Source organism: Cyrtonyx montezumae, unplaced genomic scaffold (genome assembly GCF_038088225.1).
Source record: "Cyrtonyx montezumae isolate F1298 unplaced genomic scaffold, pur_monq_1.0 scaffold_9, whole genome shotgun sequence".
NCBI lineage: Eukaryota > Metazoa > Chordata > Aves > Galliformes > Odontophoridae > Cyrtonyx > Cyrtonyx montezumae.
The window spans coordinates 11,350,077-11,372,397 of record NW_027072100.1 but is presented as its reverse complement, the minus strand read 5'-3'; the positions used below and the strand labels follow the sequence as shown (position 1 = coordinate 11,372,397).

Sequence of the window (22,321 nt, the reverse complement as noted above, 5' to 3'; positions counted from 1 at the left end):
CGAACTGCACAAGAAAACAGTTTGTCTGCCTGCAGAGCCAAGGGAACAAGCTTGTAGGCTGAATGCTTCTTTCTAGCTTCTCACTTCGCCTTTTGGTTTTGTTTAGATATCTCTTGCCTCCACGAGTCCCCATCACATAGCACACAGTTGCCAAGTGTGACCTTACTCTTGTTCATGTACCTCTCTGAAAAGCACAGGCAGGAGAAGAAAACTGCTATTAATAATCCTCTAGTCTGACCTTTACATTTTCTTGGTATATTACATTCTCAGGGGCGCGTTCATCAGAAGGATGAAATCTCCATCACAGAGAAAAAGACATTACAGCAGAGGAGACAGAAAGTGAGTCATGTGGGCATCTTCAGCACTATGTGAGATGGATTAATTTCTGCAACACACAACTGCTTCCGAAGCCTGGGTTCACAGTCATGCTTAAAGTGAACTTATTCTCTGGGCAATTATTTAATTTGTACACTTACGAATTATTCTAACAGCCAGGCAGCAGGCTATTGATTAGGTGCCACATATGCTGCATAGGCAACACAATTAGTAGAAAGAAGTAGATGTTCTCTCCCTGTGCTCCAGGAACAAACCCACTGACCTCCCTGAGCACAATGTGCAGGACTGGAGAGGAAAGGAGCTGACCACCAGCTCCTAGGTGAAACAAATAAACTCACTGCAATACTTCTTCATGGTCGCAGTCAGCAGCATCTTCTGATGGAATCGGTGCCAATCTCTGTGGGGCTGTTCCTGCTGTGAAGCATTTGTTCGTGACCCTGCCTGAGCCCAGACTCACAGATCATTTCAATACGTTTCCTGAACTTGGTTCTGGCATCCCTGCTTGCCATCACTGACTGTTCCTGGAAGCACGTGGGAGCAGGGTGCCAGCGAGGTGCTTGGCAGAGCAGCTATGGGATGGGGCCGAGGGCTGTGAGCTGCTTGGTGCTGCCTCCCTGCAGAGCCCGTGCCAATCAGACAGGTTGGGTTAAACCCCAAGGCTGGCAAAAACCTCACGAGAGGCAAGATGCAAAAAGATGCTGGAGCTGGCTGGCTCACCTGGCCAGCAGCGTCCTGCAGCTCCCACAGCTGATGCAGCAATCCCCTCGCTAGGGATGCAGGCTCGTGCTGCAGTATGTGACCTGCTCAGCCTTGGGCGTTACAGAAACAAGGAAGTGAGCAGCTCGTAATGGGTGTGTTCTGCTCACCGAGACTCGCAGCTTTGCAAAGATAGATTTCCATCAAGATGTCCAACTTATGAGAAAGCACTGAAAGTGAGATTTCAGCGATAGGCAAGCAGGCTGTGAGCAGGGGTACGCTGCAGCACCGAGAGCTGCTTGGAGAGCTCTGACTCCAGCGTGCAGGATGTGCAGCCGGGCCCCTGAGAGCATTAGTCATGATGTAAGGGAATGCTCGGAGCCAGGCAGAGACGAGTGTGAAGAGCAGCATGACAGAGTTGGCAGAGCCTTGTATCGAGGGTGCTGCCAGAGAAGGGGTCGGTGTCACAGCCACAGTTACAGCCAGGTACATCGGCTGAAGCACAGGAGGTAAAGTTTGCTTGTGAAAAAAGAAAGAGATGTGATGCCCGCGGAGGAGCGGGTGAGAGCAGGAGAGCAAAGAGTCCCCAATAACGTCCCCACCGACGGTGGTGCTGATGGAAAACACAAGAAAAGCCGCTCCCACAGACGAGTATGGCGGGGAGCAAAGAGAATATGGGGCATAGAAATGGGGCCGTCTCGGTGCCACATCCCCATCTCCAGCGTGTCGGGACCACTCCGCAGCGCACCTCGGCAGCTCGGGGCTCCCGCATGTCGCGACACGCCCAGGGCAGGGATGTCGCCTGTCGTCTTCGCGGCCGCGGCTCGCGGGGGGGGTGCGGACGAAACGCGACAGCGGCGGGAGCCGGGGCTGCGGGCACCGGGGCGAGGCGGGGTGGGATCGCCCCGACAGCGCGGGGAGGGGGCGGGCGGGGGCCGCTTTCCAGAGAATACGGTAAACATGTCCGCATCACGTGTGGCCGCCTCCCGCCGGCCGCGGCGCGGGGACCCGGCGAGGGAGGGGCGGGACCGCGCTCCGCAGCCCGCCGGAGGGAGCGGGGCCACTTTAAGAGGCCGCCGGGCGCCGCCGCCTCGCCCTGCCCGGCGCGGAGCATGCGGTAGGGCGGGCAGCGGGCGGCTCCGGCACCATGGGGCTGTGCTACAGCCTGCGCTCCCGCCTGGCCGCCGCGCACCCCTCCGTGCCCTACGGCGGCCGCGGCGAGGCGGACCCGGCGGCGGCGGAGCAGCAGCAGCAGCAGTGCGGAGACCCGCAGGTGCGGCACCGGCTGCGGCAGGACCTGGTGGCCAAGGAGCGGGCGGACAGGAAGCGGAGCAAGAGCATCGATAAGACGCTGAAGGCGGAGAAGAGGGAGTACAAGCAGACGCACCGGCTGCTGCTGCTCGGTGAGCGGGAGGAGGCGGCGAGCCCGGCAGGTGCGGGGCGGCCCGGCCCGGCGTCGCGGTCGGCGGAAGGTGCCGCTCCGCAGGGCCGGGCGGTGGCTGCCGGGGCCGGGCCGGGTCCCGCTCACGTGGCGGCGGCGGCGGCCTCAGCGCCTCGAGGCGGTGCGGGGCGGTGCGGGGCCGGGGCTGCGGGCGTTAATCGCTGTCCGCCGCGTTTCGCGGGCGCGATTGTTCTGCGCGGAGAAAGCATGAGGTCTTCTGCGTGCGGGGATCGCCGAGCACCGCCGCCGCTGTCTCCCGAGACGGCGGGGCCGCGAAGCTCTGCCCGCAGCACCTGCACGCAGCCCGGGACGTGCGGCCGTTCCCGAGGAAACCCCGAGGCCGCAGCCATCAGCTGTGGCCGTGGGTCCCCCTCCCTCAGCACGCGTCGCTCGGAGCTCTGCTGTCGCGCGAATGGGTTGCAGTGCTGTGAACGGTTTGGAATGGAGACGGTGTGGTAGTTTGGCAAGAGGCTTAGGAGCTTTCCAAGTGCTGCTTGTGCCCCGTGGCAGGGCTTCCCCCAGTCTTGGTGCTGAAAGTTTTGACTCCAGATGCACTGCCTTGTCTCACGTGGCTGTAGCTGTGAGGTGTCTGAAAAGGTGCGTTTGCATCTGATGGGAGGGGGGCACGGGGGGATGTGTGTAAAGGCAGCGAGGTCTGCCCGCACGTGGGTGCAGAAATCGCCCCTTCACCCAGCAGGGCAGGCTGTGCTGGAGCTGCTGTGCTCTGTGGCTCCTAGATGTATTTCTGTCTCTAAGTCTGTTCTCTAGTGAAGAGATGCTTGAAGGACAAACAATAAATATTCTTTCTTTTTTTTTCCCTATATTAAATATGGGGAGAGGGGGGGAAGAGTTAAAAAAAAAAACGAATGCTGATCTGCTTGTCCTTATGGCCTAAAGGTTGTCCAGAAGACTTCTGTGTTCTCCCCAGGTAACGTTTCAGTTGCTTGTTTTCTGATGTCGAAGCTGGCAGGCTGTGCACAGCGTTGGATTTTGCAGAAATGGCATTAAATTTGGAGTGGGTTAAGCAACGGATCTGAGCAGCTCGGAGTTATCTGTGCTGAAGCCAACAGACAGTGCATTCTTTGTCAAAGTACTGATTTATAAATCTGATGGATATGAGTCAGTGTTATGCTGGCAGTGGTTTATTATATTTCAGCCTGGACTTGAATAGCAGGAAGTCACTTTTTGGCCCTTATGTAAATCTCGGGATGCCTAAGAGACCCATTTCCCTGCTCCTTGAGCAGACAGACATTTTTCCCATTAGCTTCCTTCCCTTGCTCTGTGTCCCTGTACCCCACTCTTAACTGCACTGAGCATGGGCATAAGCAGTGAAGCACGCTGCAGGTGGCTGCTCTTTGGGAATGACAAAACTTTAAGCTGTACCAATGTTTCAGGTCTGGTGTGTGCCCAAAACAAACCTGTCTTTAAAGTATGCCTGCATTAGCTCCTTGCCAGTATACTTTCTAGGGCTGAAAAGCTGCCTAGTAAGCCTGGAGTTTTTGCTCTTGTTGATGTGCTTGGGTGTACAGAATGTAGTGAGTGATAGCCAGGTGTGTCAGGGCCTGGGCATGCTTTGCTTTGTGATGTGCTCAGCATACTCTGAAGATGTTGAGCTCAGATTTGCTGCTCTCAGTATTAGAAGGCCTGTCAGCATGGCTGATGCTCGATGTTCAATGCTGTAGCTTTTTTAGACATAAAAATTCATCACGGTTCTTAGGGATATGCAGTCCATGTGGGTATCTATTTTCTGTTGCTTTATTTTTAGCTCTTTTTCATCATTTTCCATCCATTTTTTTACCATCACAAGCATAAATTACCAATTCCTGAAGCTTCTCTCAATTGCAGTGGGGCAGAGGCTTTAACAAGTAATAATTCAGCTCTATTCTTGTGGTAGGATAGGGGCCTTTCCTTTGTAGGAAAGGAATGTGCACAATCAGATATAATCTCATTGGATTTTGTTTAATGTACTGTATATGGATCTACCAACTAGTGGTTTAAGACCACAGTCAGGATTTCTATGGTCACGTATCGGAGGATTACTTCCTCAAGTGTGTTTTCTGATTGTCGGGGCCGTTCTTGTTGTATTGACAACAATTCTGGTTCTATGAAACAGAAGGGAATGACCCAGCTCTCCTGGTACATGTGTGGCTTTGCCATGTGCTTCCTTCAGTTCTGTAGCCTGGTTAACTGTAAGGAGAAGCTGTCTGGTCTTTAGGTGTGCTTGCAGTCTCTTTATCGCTTTCCACGTCCTCTCTCTCAGGCTGAACTCTCACCCATGTGAGAAGAACTTTGAGTTTATTTCTGCAATGGAAAAGGGAACTTGGGTATCTTTATATGCCACCATAGATGGATGCACTTGTCATCCAAGGTACTTAAGTGCAATACATTAAAGTACAGTGTAGTGAATAATTGCTGTTTTGAATCTTACCTACATCAATACTTAAGTAAAAATGTTTCTAACCGAAATACTTTGATGCAAATATGAATGCAGGCAATGCAAATCTGAAGTTTTTGTAGGAGGAATATATTGCACAGGAAGAAAAAAAATGCTTAAAGCAAGAAAATATCAGTCTGAGTGCTACCCACAGTCCCCCTTTCTGTTTGTGTGCTGCTTGGTAAGCTCCTGAATACCATATAGTTAAAGACTGTCTTGTATGGTTTACATTGTGTTTTTTTCCACAAGCTCGTACTTCATTCAGTGCACAAGATGGGTGTTGTGCAGTGAATGAGCAGCCATTCAATATTCTTATCCTCCTCATACAGTGTGTCACCCCATGCCCTATTTACAGCTCACCATCCGTACCCCATACTGAATAACGAACTGTTGAACTCCTCATGGGCTTTTCTGCAGCCCTGCTCACTGCAGGGACTGAATGCACCATGTCAGTGGCTGCGTCTGCATGGTGCTACTGTGAGATGAAGAGGCATCATCCTGCTTTTATGAATGCTGGAGAGGGAAATGACACTGTGGAAAGACCAAGGTGAAAGCTGTCTGAAGCTACCACGAAGTTTGTATGCCCCATCTTTGTCTAATACTAATTTTTCTTGATAGTACTCAGGTTCTTTTGTAGTATTTCATATATTTAGGGCATGTATCTCATGGCTATGGAGGCTCAGTAGGTCAAATTTTGGATGCTCTAAGATCAATCCAGGAGGTGCCAGGCGTGTGTTAGTGCCAGCAATGGGCAGCATGTGTTGCTTGTTCTGTTGCAGTAGCTGAGCACCAGAATGAAGCTGATTTGGTTTTGCAAGGTATGTTTAATGGCATCAGCCACATTCATCCTTCATGTTGTGTTTCCCTACCTTGCTCTCAGTATCCTAGCACTGCTCTGCCTCCTGCAGGGACTGGGCAGGCAAGGCTGAAGAGGAAGAGATATTCTCTTATAAAAATAAATGCGTGTTTAGGTGCTTGAGGGAATCTCATCTCATGTGAGCTTGTCCCTGTAGACAATAGTGTCATTCACTTACAGCTCCACTTGTCTTTCTTGTGCCCTATGTTTTGTGAGCTAAAGCAGTTGTAAGCCTTGGAAAAATAAATATATGATCCTTATTGGAAGATGTGGAAAAGGCAGGGGAAAAAAATAGACTAAAACCATAAAGGGAATCTGTATTCTGACATTTCCTAATTCTTGAGTACATGATTTTTGAAGCTTCTTGTACCAAGTTGTCATTTCTTTCCTCTTAAAGAAAAGAGGGACTAGAGGAAAAAAAGGAAAATCTGGATTCAATCCTATGGGATGCTTGCAATACAAGTGCCTCGTAACAGGCTGCCCTGCTGCACTACCCAGCCTCCTGCACACACGCACAGAGGCTCAGAAGGCAGCAGGACACACTCTGCTACAAATGGGCTGTCATTAGTGGTCAAGTAGTTATAATTTTTTCCAATGGGGCTCCCAGCAATTACCAGATACTACAAAAACACTTGGATGTGGGAATCTGTGGTTTCCAGCTGTCGGGTACTTTCCATTGCAGGCATGATGATTCTGCTGCAGACACCACGACGTGGTACACTAATTATGGGTGTCTTCATGATGAGCAGCTTCTGCTAGACAAATCCTGCTGTGTTCCCACTGCTGTGTACAGAATGCACTCTATGGCACAGAGTGTTGTCTCTTAAGCAGAGATCCTCTGGAGCATATTCACCCTGAAAAAAAAATACCTGGGAAGCTTTGCAGACTCTAACAAGGCTTTACCCTGTATGCTAGCAATGTTAGCTCCAGGACCTGTGATGCAATTTGGTGAATGCTCACTAGAACAAAGTGGTGTCTTCAGCAGTAGCACCTCTATGCTTTAGACTGCTTGTTACAGTAGTTCTGCTGTTCTCTATTTAGAGCTTCAAACAAAGGAGTCAGGCAAGTTCAGCTCATCGTTCTGTCTTTTCTTCTCTTTGAATGCTCCTGACTGTAACTTTTTCTTTGTAGCATCTCCACATAAACTAAACTAAAATAAAAATCATTAGTGTCAGGAAAATACATGGCATGGAAAGCTTACACTGGCATATTTGAAATCTGGCAAAATTAGAGCTCCTTCAAATGGTGTCTGGCACTGGGAGGCGTCAGGAAACCTGCAGCAGCACTGCCATAGAAGTGTCACGATGAAGGACTGCTATGGGTGGCATGCTATTGTTGCTAGGACGATCTGAGCCAAAACTTCAAAGTAATTGCTTTCACAGTTGCAACTAATGCTAATGGGGTTGTACATGAAAGCATGGATTGCTGTGGGGAAGGGGCTGAGAGATCTGGGGGATTCCCTGATCCCTGGTGACAGCCACAGCCATACAGCCACAGTGTGGATGTGGACATACATCTCTTCTCCCCCAGCATATAGGCAAGGCCTGTGTTAGTGATAACCTGTAGTTTTACTCGTTATGTGCCTGATGGGATAGAAATTGTAAGAAGTTACTGAAGAAAGGCCACACTGATGTGTAGCCAGGGATCTAATTTCAGGGTTTTATCAGATTTTATTTTATTTTTCTTAACTGAGACCCTACTCCCACCGTGCTCTGGTTTTGGTTATTGTTTCTAGCTGTTTGTGCCATCTGTTATTCTGAAGGAAGGCATGAGTGTTCCCTTTCCTCCTGTAGGAGGGATGTCTGCTGTACCTCCTGGCATTACAAGATCTCCCAGCACAGAGTAGCTGGTACCTGAGTGAAACCACCACGTTTCTTGTCTCCATTAAGGCTCGTTCAGCATGCATGCTGGCTGGAGTCCAAAGTGTGTTGTTAGGGCGCTTGAGTCCTATAAAGTTTTTCTTTAGAATTGGGAAGAACTTTTTCACTTGCCCTGTTTCCAGGGAAGACAAAATTCTTGAATGTTTCTGGGCAGCTGTTACCTCCTTCTGCACTGGAGCATCTTAAACTGAGCCATCTTCTGTGCTAGTGTTTCTGTAGGCTGGCAGTGCTGTGGCTGGGAGTAGCTCATGGAGAGCACCAGCAGTGAGGAGATGAGGAGGACTGAACCCAACCTGAGGTCTCTTAAAAGAAAATGTACTTTGAAAATAAATTGAAAAAGGGGACAGGGAAAGGGGAGAGTACTAAGTGCCTTCGTGTTATTTATAGTTCAAATTTATACTGCTGCAATAAAGTAGAAGCAAAGTCCTTTTGTCTCATGTGTGACATGTGAAGTTTCTGGAGCTGCCTGCAGAAATGCTGGGAGGCTGAGGGGAGTCTGAATCACATTTACTTTTAACTTGTTGGAGCTGTGTTTGTGTTGAAGGGGTTTCTGTGGTGGGTTTCTCAGGTAATTCCTTTCTGTTTCACAACAGAAATGTGAAGAGAACAGTTTTTGTTCCCTCTGTGCTGTTGGTACCAACACATATTGATAAAGTGTCTTCACATTCATGGAAGAAAAACCATGAAGAGCACAGTTACTTCTAGCTGTTATCTATTTCTTCTCTGACCCCTTTAAATTTGGGAGTGTACTTATTCTCAAATAGGCATGATTTCACTGAATATCCTTCTAATTACTAAAAGTTTAAAAAGGCAAGGAAAATACTTGACAGTTCCCTAAAGTGAGGACAAATCCAGATACTTGTTATAAGAACACTGAGCTACCAGGTGTGTAAGTCTGTAATGTTCAAGATATTTGGACCTGGGGGATATCTCTCAAGATGGGAATGTGAACTCTAACTCATTCTTTCCTGGTTTATGAACCATTTGAGAAATAAGCCACTATGTGCTTTCTAAATAGCACAACTGAAGTTTTCTTTACTTCTTCTGATATATTCCCTCTGCAAAGGAAATTCACCAGATCTGTGTCTGAGCAGCACTTCTAAGATTTGTTTGTCACAAGAAAAATCCTTGAGTGTCCTCTGCACTGAGGAATGTGGGTGAGGAGGGTGGTAAACGGATGTCAGAAAGTTGCTACTAGTTACTTTCCAAGCAAAAGAAGGGGATGCTGAGGAGGACGCATCGGTTCCCAGTGAGGAAAAAGACAGTTTTACCATCTAGTCCTACCCTTTTTATCCACTTCTCATTTGCAGTGTATTGGAGTGGGGGAAATGCTAAAATTCCTGGGAATACCCAGTTAATTTTTGCTTGCAAGCTAGAGGAAGTTTGAGAGATTATCCTCCTACTGAAGGGCTCTTACTTTCCTCCATCCTAAACACAGTTAACCACCATTGCAAGAGAAGGTTTTCATAGAAGTTAGCAAATGCACCAAATAAACCAATGCCTCCAATCTCCTCCTCTGCCAACCCTTGGAGCTGAGCATGGCACGGGGTTGTCCTGGCATCCACCATGATTTTAAAGAACTGAATCCACACACTCCTGCACTTCCACGCGCAGGTTCACAGGCTTGTTTGCACGTTGCAGTGTTGCCTCAGCTTTGTGACTTTGACCTCCAGGAAGTCTATCAGGTTCAGTGGAAAAACAAATGGAGAGACGGCCCAACCCGCGCGTGGACGTGCTGTGCGGGGATGGCACTTACCACCATCCCAGTGGGAGAGAGCTGCTTGTAGCCACAGCCACTACAGCTTCCCCAGTGTGCTGAAGGTGATTTTTAGTAGGGTGAAAGTGAATATAGTGTGAATGGAAGAAGTATTTTTATGTGGATTTTCACAGAAGATTTCATAGAAAGTAGCTTCAGGTGCAAACCAAGCCCTGAATGGGGTTGCATTCCCACTCCTTCCCACCTTGGGGGCAGTTCTCCCATCTGTGTCTGCTGTGAGTTATAGAAACACTGTGCCAAACTCAGCTGCTATTGAAATCTAAGAGTTGCATTTTGGAGACATTCATCTGATGACTGAAATCCAGTGATACCTCCTCCAAGCACATTACTGGCTACTGAGGGGCGGGTGGCAATGGACGAGGGAGCTTCTAAAGCCTGGAACGCGTGAGCCACTGAGCGTTTGCTGTGTGTCAGCATGTGCAGCAACCCATGGCACGTGGGGGGAATTCTCCCATCTTTGGCCCTGCAGTTTATAGGAAAGTTGTAAAGCTTTTTGTTCCGCAGCATCTGGCATGTGCTTGTGGAGAACCCAGCTCTGTTTTCTCATCAGTGGAAACAAAAATAACTTCAGAGCTACGTTTTTACTGTAAGTATGTGTTGTTTTTTTTGTCAAGCTGAAACCAGTAGAATTCCCTGGGGACCGAGCTGTCATTTTACTCCCTGCTGAGCCTGAAGGGGCTCCGTTTTCACCTCTTCCACCCTGTGCAGGGTTACAAGAGGAGCTGTGAGGTGCAGCCCCAGGCTATGGTTGCAGCAGGAGGTTCAGGCTGATGGGCACAAGGCATCTGCTCTCTGGGGTTGCACACAGGGAGCGTGGTTTCCATCTCTGATACAGACTTACTGTTTTGAGCTTCTGTTAATGTCCTGATGTAAGAGACCAGTTTCAGGCATCAAAGCAAGGCAACCAGTTAACATCAGTCCTTTCTGGCTCTTTAGTTTTGCTTATGGTAGTTTGACTGGGATGCTGAGAGCCCTTCAGGCCCGTTGTTTCCTCCCTTGGATTCTATCAGCTCTGCAGGTTTCTTGACAGATCTAGATTCGGCCACCAGCAGTGCTGGCACAGGCTGTGATGTGCTGTGACAGTCCCAGGCTGACTGGTCATGGTGGGTCCTGCTGCAGAGCAAGGCCAAGTTCCTCGTGGGCCCATGCTGCACCCAGGCCTGGTACCATGGCCTCCTGCCCACCCCCAGCACCGTTTGCTGTTTGTGGGCTGTGTTTGTTTGGTTTTTCATTTTTCCCGGTGTCTTTCATGCTGAAATCTCAGTGTTGCTGATTTGCTGGGGGGGAGGGGGCTTCTGGAGCACTGGGGAATTTGTGGATCTTTGGCTTCACAGGGGGAGGAAACAGACGCTGAGGAAGAAGGGCATGCTGTTGTGAGCTGACAGTCTGCATCTAGACTGTTTTTTTATAAATACCAGATAAAACTCTCTGCATGGAAGAAAAATACTGCATAATGTAGTCCCATGATGTTTTCCCTGCCTTCTTCCCACACAGGAAATTCATGATTTGATAGTCCCAGCTTTTCTCTGGTGATTAGAAATGTAAAACAACTGCCTTTTAGACGAAAGCTCAGAAATACTTTCTGCTGTAAACCTGACTCCTTAATGCCGCTAGTGTTCTCACTTCTCTCATTCCTTTCAGCTTCATGGAAGGTTTTTCACTTGTCTGTAGCATTTCATGCTGCACCACCTGAAAAGGTGCTGAGTGATGTGGGTCTTGATTCCCAGATATTTCAGAGGAAAATGTATTTGGTTTTAAATACTTCTGATATTCACAAAGAAAACTTTCTAGTCTTGCCTATCCCTTGAAACAAAATCTGTGATAATCACGTATACAAATTGTTGTTTCCAAAAACTCACTGTTACTGAAAAGTAAGAAGCAATTTGCAAAGGCCTGCTACATGATCAAGTTGATGAAATGGGTGAAATTCCATTCCTGGGCTTTGGATCAAACCAAGAGTTTGTGTTGCAAACTCAAAGCAGTCCTAGTGGCTTCAGTGTAGGAGCAAGGGTTCTCACCTGTGTGTCACTGTTCCACGGCCACCACACTGACAGGTCACAGAATCATTCTTAATCTTCCTCAGAGAGCCAGCCAGTTCAACTCGAGTACCACTGTCTGTCCCAGACTGTAGTTTTACTGTGCTAAGGAGTTAAGACACTGTGGTATGTGAAACTTCATCTGCTATCAAACAATTTTCTATAAGAACCTTTGATAATCTGTTGCTTCTAGTTGAGGTTCAAGTAAAACCTTAACACTGCAAAGACATTTACAATTCAGGCTTATTTTGGGAGGGGGAATGAGGAAAGTCTTGATAAGTTATGCACTTGACCACATGTAGTTAAAAATATTATTTGGAATATAAACTTCCTTGTCTGAAGACCAGCTTTATGCACTAAGTCAAAGAGCACAAAAAGCAGTTCTCCTCCCAGCTTCCATAAGTATACCTTAATGCTGCTGAATCCTGGAAATTATGCAGGGCATGCTTTTTAAATGTTGATTTTGACTTCTTGCCTGGGACCAAGTGTAAAGTCTTTCCAAGGAAATACTTAGAAGACTTGCAGTGAAACCCAAAAGCTGCTGCCAAACCTTAGTTTTTAGAAAGGGAGTAGGGGGCAATCTAGACTGTTAAAAACTTCCAGTTGTTTGTAATTAAATCCACTTCTTCTGTGCATGATAAACATATACTTAGAAAAAGATCGTTTTACATAATACTTACGTGGTTTACTGCTGTTCTTCAACTGCTAAAAATCAGGCAGTAGATCTGCTATTTCAGTCTGGAAGGTTACTGGAAGCTGGGAAACCAAGAGCGATGCAGCTGTGCCGCCACAGTGGCATGTACCCTCTTCATCCTGTGGTGACATGCAAGTTGAGCTGGGGAATCCTTTTTTCATTGTGGACCATCCTTCCCACTTAGCGAGCTGAAACTTGTTTGGAATGGACAGGGATGGCAGCAAAGAGGAGATAAAAATATCCCATCTACGTGTTGCTTCTTGCCAGCAGCAGAACCACTCCATAGCTTTGGTGAAAGCTGTGGGAACATCTTGTCAGATTGCTTGCTTCCAGGAGGGCTGGCAGCAGACAGGACCGCTAAATCCTCATGGCTCTCCTCACCCTGATTAGGTCTGCCACTGTTCCTTCAAGTTTGCTTCAAGTCTGCTGCTGTCTTTCATCGAGAGAACTGGAAGTGCAGGGTGGGAACACCAGTATCTTTTGGGATAGCAGTCCCTCTTCCTGGTCAGGAGATGTCCTGGGGCTGAAGCTGCTGCCAGGCCTGTCAAGAAGCTCACTGCAGACAGTTCAAGTGGGTGGAGAAAGAGGCCACAGCTTCCCCTGTGTAGGGAAGGAAGGCCGCCATGCTGAGGCACTGTGATTGATTTGTGGTGCCTTTGCTTGTGTCCTGGAGGAAGGAGTCAGTACAGGTTCTGAAGCAGTTTGTATCTTGTTTTTTGTCACTACTGAAGTCACCTCCAGTTTGGTTGTTGGTTAATGGCAGCCATGAAATTTTGTTTGTGCACATAAAAATGTTATGGCTGCAGAAGTGTCATCACATCTTTTAGTGTAGGCAAATATTTCATGAGGTGAAGCCGAAAAACCCTCTCATTGTCACTGTTAATGAAGTTGCATGTGGAGTTTGGTCTTCTCACCTTGCTCTTTGTATTCCATTCAACACATGCAGCCCTGACCAGGAGTGTGAATGAGGGAATAAGGCTGCTCCCACTAGGGATGGCCAGAAACTTCCAGCGTGTCTGACTTAGACCTCTTGCAGGTGGTGGTGCCAGCTGGGAAGGAGGCAGGAGGTGGCTTCTTCATGTTTGAGGGCTGTCAGTATCTTTTAAATAAAAGAAAATAAAAGCCAGCATAACGTTTTGGTTTGACTGTTGTTGCTCTGCTAGTATCTCTGAGATTCCTGGTCTCATGGCAAAGGGAATTTGCTGCAGAATGCACTCAAGCCTGAGCGTGTGTTTATCCAGGAGGTAAATTTTGCATTTACCTTTGGCAAGGAAGGGAATTTTTCCTAGGACAGCGTGAAGAAATTGTCACTTAGCAAGTAAGTTAAAGGTGATGTGAAACAGTAGATAGGAGGCATGAAAAGAGCAGAGAGGTGTTGCCTAATAAATGACACAAGAACAGCCACAAAGCCCTACAGAGCAGATTTGTTAGGATTTAGAGATGAAAATCCCTGTTGGTTGCTGAGATTATCTCCCAGCATATGGCAGGGAATGACACTGAAAGGTAGAATTAGCTGCTAATGATCCAGACACCACTTGTAAAAAGATATCTGCCGTAGTCACAACTGTGTGTTGTTTAATTCAGCTGAAATGTGGACTACTCAACAGGCTCAGCATAGTACTGCAATGCTTGGTACCTTCTTCTCCCACTGCTCTTGCTTGGTGTAGACCAACAGCTAAGCTTCAGATCTCCTGCATCTCAAGCAGATAGTTTTTAATCATGGAGACTGCTGAATCCATTGGTACCTATCTTGCTTCCGTGAAGTTTTCCTGACCTCCATGTCTGCCACTCCTGACAGTACTGCCCAGGCCAAAGCCTGCCACAGAACCCATCCACTTCATTGCATATTTCCACCTAGGTGGCTTCTGCACTGTTATTTATAAGTATATGTATAGTTAGGAATTTATATATAAATTTTCCTTCTGAACACCTGATGAACCTCTCCACAGTATAAGGCATTTAAGTTTCTAACTTAGGCATGTAGTTTTCCCTGGTTCCCTTTGAGGTCTGTGCTTAAGTTTAATTGAGCAACTTGCTCTTGCTACCCTTGAGTTTCTTTAAGAGACCTTAGGAAGTGTTATTTAGCACATCATTTACTTACATCAGTTTGTCATTATTGGAAAACAGCTTGCTAGAGTTGGAACTCTTTATTGCCTGAGGCATAAAGTTTAATTGTTAGTTCAGTTCATCCTTTTTCCACCCATTCCTTTATGTTAAAACTTCCTCATACTTCCTCTTGGACTTAATTTCTTACAGTAAAAGCAAGACCTCAACCTTTCTTTGTAAGTTAGATTCTTTTGACCTGGTGTCATCTTTGTTAGACAGCCTCACGCGCTGTACTACAATAATATTTTTCTTGTTGTGCAACGAACAGTGCTGCAGTCGCTGTTCCAGATGGGGTCATTTTTCTCTGAATTGGCAACTTTTTAACAGAGATTTTTCTGTGGCTTCCAAATTTATTTAGTAGTACTTGAAGGAAAATGTAATTTGACTGAGAGTTTTCAAGCCTGTCTTTCACTGTGCTGCCAGAAATGTTTTTTATTTGCACAGACAGTGCATACTGAACTTGCATTTTAAGTTGCATCTTTGGAAACTAACTGAAAATATTAATAATCCCTCTATACTTTTCTCACAGAGTAGAGCTTTCACTCAGGCTTATTTATTAATGTGAGACTTAAACTGTAGTGAAAACTGAGACATTTTGTTACCTCCCAACCAGGAAGTCCAGTTCTATGCCATTGTGCTGTCCCTCTCACAAGTGCAACCTCAAATGCCCTGTAGTTTTGAAGTCTGAGGAAGCTGCCTATTAATGAACCTGGAGTTTGTGCATCCCAGTGTCTGCTTTCTAGGATGAGCAGCTATTGCCCAATTTGTGATTCAGTTGCTAAGTCCCGTTGAATAACCTCATTCAGGGTGTTGTGCACCAGCTCAGAAATGTCTCAGCTATAGGAAATGTTAAAATTGGATGTAGACTGTTAGTTATTCCTTTTTTAAAAGGCTTATTTCTTGCTCCTAACTAATCATAGAATGCTGCAGAAGGATTCACTGCAGACAAAAGCACTGTTCTCAGTTACTTTATACTCTACTTTTGGTTTGCCTATCTTTTGTTGACAAACGTGGATTTATAGGGCAGCTTCCTTGGATTGCTTCCCTTTCAGCTTTACCTGTGCCTTTTTATAATAGCAGATGATTTTTGACATATAAGCAGCACTTACATGAGTGTGTTTGTATAGGACTGACGGTGTGGTTGTCTCTAGGCTTTGGCAGCTAGTCTGTGTGCTTCAGGCTGTGTTGTTAAGTACACCTGCCTTGTTATGTTTCTGCTCTCTTAAAATCATTAATTGACATACCTTCTGAAACACTGGCAAGGATGTTTTTAATATTCTGAAGGATACTGACAACTGAATAAAACAATGGGAAAGTACAGTGCTGCAGGAACAGGAAAAAGAGAAGGTTATGAAACATCTTTTTAGCTTTCAGTGTTTCCTTACATTCTTTTTCTGTTAAGCTAACAGTAATAATGAGAAATGTGTTCTCTTTCTTCCTCCTTGACAAAGCCACATGGTGCTTTAAAAGTACTGCACTGAAAATTATTGAGTATATTGGCCAAGACTGAGGAAGAGAAGAATATAGAAGTCGTGTTATTAAAAACAAGGATGTTATCAAATGCAGTGGAACTGGAGGAAGTTCTGAACAGAACAATTTTTTCAGGCTGATGGATCATAACTTAAGAGATTGTTTATCCTGTTTATCCCTGTTTCACAGGGTAGCAGGGGAAGAAAAAGCCCTAGGGAAGAAGTTTCATGAAGTCAGTGAAACCAAAACATTACCACAACCTATGGAGAATGCAGGTGTCTGTGACGTACCAGGGGAGAATCGTAGGGCTGGATCTTGGAGCTGGAACTGAGTATCTCAAGCTCCACGTTGTCATCTTACAGGACTTGGCCACTGCAAGAAGGGAGGTGGGGAGCATGCAGTGGGATGTGGGTTTCTGTGATGACCAGAGGATGCTGTTAAGGCCAGGGAAAGCAGTGAAAAGGCAGTGCCATTGCTCTGCCCTTAAAGGACTGCAGCAACTCGTGTTTCTCCCTTGAGGCAAATTGGTGCCTTTCTTTAGTTTCCTGAACAGATGCATTCTGCCACTTTCTACACTTCACCCAAAGCAAACGTGTTATATGGAGGAAAAAAAATCTGGAGCAGTTGAAATATTTTCATGTTCCTTCAGCCCTTTGTATCACTTTGTGTGAGTATTTGGAAGGATAACTAGGTGCTAACCTTGAATGCTTAGTGTTAGGACTAGCCTTTGCTTGTTTACCAACAATAGTAGGGCCACTGTGTAACAGCAGAAGTGTAAGCAAATGTCAACATGGGTCGCTGATATTTTAACAGAAGACTCTGATCAGTAATAAAACTAGGTGGTGGATTTTAGGGTGAGTTAAATTTATTGCAGGAGCGCCCTCAAGTGCTGGTACAGTTTAAAGGTCTGATGATCTCTCCCCCAGGACACCACTGGGAGTCATTAGCTGGTGCCTGATGCTTTGGCATGTTTCGCCCTGTAAGAGCACATACATTATTATGGTGTAACGTTTAGTGCTCGCCAGAAACTGAGAGATTATTTTAATTAAGTAGCAGCATGAAGCAAAGTGTGCTGGTTTGGGGTTTCTTCTTAAGTTGCTGTTTGGTAAGGAAGTTTCTGTCAGGACCAGTTTGGTGGAAGTGGTGGTAGAAGGAGTCCTGGGTGCAGGATCTTCCTTCAGACAGGTTATTGGTGATCCAAGTCCCATGGGATGCCAGTTTGTAGTTTAGGGTGCTCAGTGTCAGCAGAGCTAAGTGCACAGCTCTGTTAAACCATCTTCAGCTCCTATGGCCATGTCTTAGATTAGGTCGTGTGTGTGATGGAGCAGAGTCCTCTCTGGTCCAACTCATTGCCTTAACAGAGCATTTCACTGGGTTTAGATGTGGTGTTCACTCACTAGGTACAACTGTTAGGTAGTGGACTTCTAACTAAAACACTGTTTGTAGCGGTGTAGGACTGAATATAACACGTGGCAGTGCAGAGCACCTGTGTTCTGCTAGGGGTGTGGGCCATCACAACTAACTGGTGTTACCCTGCTTGAGTGAGGAGCCTGGAGCTTTTCTTACTGCTCTGAAGCTTTGTGAGCTTCATCCCCTTCCCCTGGATGTGGCTGCAGCAGGGAGCCCTGGTGACAAGCTCACTCCGCAGCTTCTCAGCAGCGAAGCTGCAGTCGTATCCAAAACTGCATCTGTTTCAGCTGGCTGACAGCACTGGCTGTGTGATTTCCGTTGTTCTCCAGAATCCCTTTCAGTTGAGCTTCTACCTCTTGTCTCCCAGCACTACCAATCGAAGAAGGTCAAGTCAGCTTGATTCAGAAGCAAAGGTAGAATAATTGAGTGATTCTGGGTTGTCTGGAGAAGTGAATTTAACCTGAGAATGATTCCACAGGGGTAATGCAATCATAGCTCCTAATAATGATCTAGATCTGCAAAACGAACATTTGGGGCATTGCCGAGAGAAGACATCCCTTATAATCCTCCCATTGTATTAAAAAAAAAAAAGACTTTTCCTCTTAATTCCTAAGGGGTATTTTTGTACAGATACTTCAAAGTCTCTACTTCATATTCCTTGCATGTACTATTCAAATGTGTATTTCATGGCATCCTTTTGTGTGGGTTTCTCCAGACCCAGAGAGAATAGCAATCGCAATAGCGATAGCAATCTGTGGAATGAAGAATTGCAACATTAGGGTCATACCACTCTTGTTTGAGTCTTGAATGAGCATTTCTAGAATAAAACATGAAGAAAGTGAGAGGTCAGAAGGGAGAGAATTTAGAAATCATTCGATCATTTGACTTATGAGGAAAAAATAGTGACACGTCTTTAAAATAGACAAATAGAGGTGCTGCCAGGGAGGAGGAAGGTGGTTGTGCAAAGTGAGTGGGGCAGGAGCAGTGGGAGGGCAGTGGTCTGTCAGCCTGCACTAGGTGGGCAAGCAGCTGTTGGTTTGGTGTGATTATCTGCAAAACAACCCTGAAAGATGTCAGGTGGTGAAGAAGGCACTGATACACATGGGCAGTTCATTCCTGCATAAACAAAGTGATGTGATTGTATATGCTATAGTTATGGAAGGAAAATACAGCCTGAAAACTCCTGTGCAGGCAAGGCATAAGGTGATGTGGTTTCCCACAGAGAATCCAAAATCAAGAAGAATAGTAGAAAAGCAATAGCAGGGCTATAAAGAGTAAGTATAAGCTGTGGTGTTGGCAGCTGTTACAGTCAGTTGTTTTCTGGGTCCCACCATGATTATTTTTCATTAGAGCTGCAATCCATGGCATAGTGACACTGACCTTCATTTTCTCAAAATCATTCTCAAAAGTATTGAGAAGTGCTTCAAATGCCTGAGAAACTCATAACTGGAAGGTATATTTTCCTTTAAGGGGCTGGTTTTGGAACAGGAGACTGAAAGCAGGAGCCCTGTGCTCCAGAGAAGAAATCTCAAGATGCTGGAGCTTGTTGGTAGTGGGTGGGAAATGGTGTTAGTGTGGCATCTGAGTTCCCTGACAGAAGGTGCTGCTTCTGCTCAAAAGGGAGCTGCTAACAAACCTCGTGGCATCACCTGCAGTCCCAAAGCTGTTCATGCTACGTGTGCAGTTTGTGAGTCCTTCCCAGGTGCTAATGGAAATTTTTAACATCAGATTCAGAAGACATTAATAACAGAGAAAGCAAAAAATCCCACATCTTTAGAATCTCCTTTGTGAACAAATAAAGCAAACAGCATGTATTTCTGCCTGTGGTGGTGGTGCTGCTGCTGGTAGGTCAGCTCCCACCCGGCTCTGGAGCTGCTCTCTCCCCCAGCCCTGTGTCCCGCTCTGCCCCAGTTGAAGCAGGAGCCCGGGCCATTCCTGGGGCCACCTCCCAGCCACCACCTCTGGGTGCCTCTGCCTGAGGCCGAGTCTGCCACTGTCCCATGACTGCTTTAGGTGTGAGTTCCAGAGGAACTTCTTGGTCCCATGCTGACCAGACCTGCCCCTGGAGCCCCTCTGCTGTGTGCTGGGCACTCTCCAGCCCAGCGTTCCCATCCCGCACCGCCTCTGCTGTGCTGCTCTCTCTTTCCAAGTATAAGGGCATGGGGCAGCCTGTATGGCTTAGTGTCTTTTTTTATTCTATTTCTCTCCCCTATCCTGATCTCCCCTGGAAGCAGCAGTCATCTCAATGCATGCTTTGTGGAAACAGAGCTGTCTGAGCCCTTTAAGTGCAAGATGAGCTCAGGTAGAAGGAACGCAAAGAGCTCCTTTCATCAGCCAGGGCCCCGCCAGCGGCTGCGGGGCATGTCCGGCCAGTTATAAATGGATCATGTGTTGCTATTTTTAGCCAAGAGAGGATTGTAAATATAAAAGGGTATAAAGTGCAAAACTTAGCAACAGTGGCGTTTGTTTGCTTTTCTTTTTTTCTTTTATTTTTTTTTTCCCCCTCCCTGTTGGCAGGAATGTGTTTGGAGAGGAATGAAGTTCAAGAAGGAGATTTGCTGGGTGATGGTGTTTGGACTTTGCACAGCACACAACTTTTAAAATGCATAATATCCATACGAAGGAGGAGGGGCAGCGGGAGGGGAATGCAGGCTTCTCTGATATTGTTGAAAGAGATCCCAAAGTGCTGCACACAATGAAATGCAAGTGGGGAGGGAGGAGAGCTGCTGTGAGCGTGCAGGGAGAGCGGGGCCGTGCAGAGGGGCTGGGAGGAAACTGGGGGCTGGAGGAAGGGGTGAGGATGAGGGGACACAGGGGTAGTGGGGTGGGGAGCGAGGGTGGTGGGCAGAGGGTTGCGTGGGGAGGAGCAGAGTGGGGACAGAGTTCAGCAAATGGAAAACACTGACATTTGTAAAAATAGCAACTGCTGGGTTAAAAATAGCAGCTGGTGAAATAAACGTGCAGTAACTTCTGAAAACCCCATGGGAAATTCTCCCTTCTGATCCGCTCCTGCCCCGTTCCCTTTGCCTTCTCTGGCTAGAAATCTCAAAGCAAATCCCTCTGCAGATCGAAAAATTAAAGCAGCACTCTGTCCGCTGCAGAGAATGAGTTAGGGGTACTTTTGGAATTTTTACGGATTTTTTTTTTCCGTTTGTATGTGCTGAAGCTTTGTGCCAGATGTGGGGGACAACAAATTCCTCTTTCGACGAGCTTCCTGCACAATCTTGGGACAGACCAGTTAGAAGGTTTGGGGGCTGCTTTTCACTTCTCTTCCTCATCTTTTATTTTTTTATTTTTTAATTATTATACATTTATTTTTTGGTCCGTGGTTTCCTTCGATGCTTTTTTTTTTTTTTTGTACCTTTTGAACAGCGCTCTTGCTCTGGTGTTCAAGACCCTCTGTCGCCTCTGGGAGTGCAGACCTCAGTGCTGTCATCCCATTCTGGCCCCTCGGCTCTGGCAGCGGCAGCAAGCAGACAGATGGATTATAAATCCTGCGCAGAGCTGCGGCTCAAGGGCAGCAGGCAGCCGGGGCCCCAAGCCCGCCGGGGCACTGGGCTCCCCGCAGCTGGGAAGGTGCAGGCTTGTCTCCAGGGGACTGCGTGATGGCCAAGGAAGGAAGCAGCAAGCTGTGTGATAGGAGAGTGGCTTGGGTGGCTTTTCTTCGGGCTAAGAGGCTGAACGGTCCCATTTGTTAATGGGGCTGACAGTGGGGTCCACGCGTGCTGGGGAGCAGGAGGGAGTGGTGGCTGGGCTGCGTGCATGGAGATGCTCAGCTCTAGGCAGAGCTTGCACAAGTCTCGTTGGAAATCTCTTGCAGCTCTGGCTATGAACTTGACTTGTTTTGACTGGACAAGATAACTGAGGCAGAAACAATTCTTGTGACAGACAGGCAGACTCGTTTTCCTGAAGCTGCCCCAGCCCCAGGGTAGGGATAAGCAGCAGGGTCCATAAGTTAGAGGTAGCTACAATTTTAATATTTCTTTGCTTTGTTTTGAAGCTAGAGATCTGAAACTTGCCACCTGGCAGTCTCACACCCAGGCAGAGAGCACTGCAGGAGTGGCTGTGGTGCCAGCCCCCCCAGTCACTGCCGGCAGGGTGGAGAAACAGGCGTAAGGAGAGAGATTGCTGCAGGATCAGTGCTGATGTTACCGATGCATCTGGAAACGATAGCCTTTAAAATGCAGACGGGATGCCTTTGTCCTGGCGTTAGCTGCCAGGTGTGGTCCAGCTGCAGCAGGAGGTGGCAAGGACACTCCATCTGCCAAAGGCAGAAGAGAGGTGGATGGCTGTAATTGTATTTAGCAAGCTAAGCCCTCAGCATTAATTACTTTTTTTTTTTTGTGAGGATTGGACATTCCACAGCTTGTTTCTCTGGATCACTTCAAATTAGTTTTGATGTTTAAATGTAATTCATATGAAGCCTGTCTAAATCCTTTAACCAGAATATTTTTGACAGCCCAAATATGCTTTCATTTGATAGAGTTACAGGAAAAAAAAAAAAAAACCAACAACAGCAAACCTACTTGTATTTGAGCAAAGCTGTTTTGTTTTGAAGTTGGGTTGTTTAAATCCTTCTAATTTGATCATTTCATATTTAATTTGGCTCATAAAAACTGCGCAGCAACACCTATTATAAATCTAAACTGAACGTTCATTTTCTTATCAAAATATTATTATAGAAAAATATTAGTCATTCTTCTTGGCATAGTAAGCAAAGAAACATGTGGATGTGTTAATTTATTCCAGACCCAGCAAGGAAGGATGGTTTATATAAGTAAAATAAATAATTCTTGCCTATTTAATAATTGGATCACTTTAACAAAAGTTGACTAATAGTCAGATGTCTGAAACGCATCGTGGCCATTTCTGTTCTTCAGGGAATGTAACATTTAAAGAGCATTTTTTCCAGGAACTGTCATTTTTAAATGGTTACCTTTTCACATACTTAATATCTGTTGCCCTCTGTAATTTATTAAGTCTGAACTGGACGAAAGCAGCTCAGATGTAACTGAGATTGGTCCCCTGGGAGTCTGTGAAGAAATTAAGCTGAGATTATAAATCTTGTGTATATCTACCTCGAAGTGCTCCACAAGATATGTGTATTTCAGTGCCTAGTGCAAGTAAAAAGCTGTTGATTCTCAGAAACAATGAAGTGTTGGTTAGTTGCTTGTTGTTTTCAATG

General features: G+C 46.5%; 1 protein-coding gene across 1 annotated transcript in view; it reads left to right on the top strand.

Annotated features, from left to right (window-relative positions):
• Positions 1-2,157: 2,157 nt before the first annotated feature.
• Positions 2,158-22,321, top strand: part of GNAS (GNAS complex locus) — a 126,702-nt gene continuing 106,538 nt past the window's right edge. Inside the window, exon 1 of the mRNA XM_065754445.1 lies at positions 2,158-2,435. Within this exon, the coding sequence (XP_065610517.1) occupies positions 2,180-2,435 (256 nt within the window). The 5' untranslated portion in view covers positions 2,158-2,179. The remainder of the gene's footprint in view (positions 2,436-22,321) is intronic.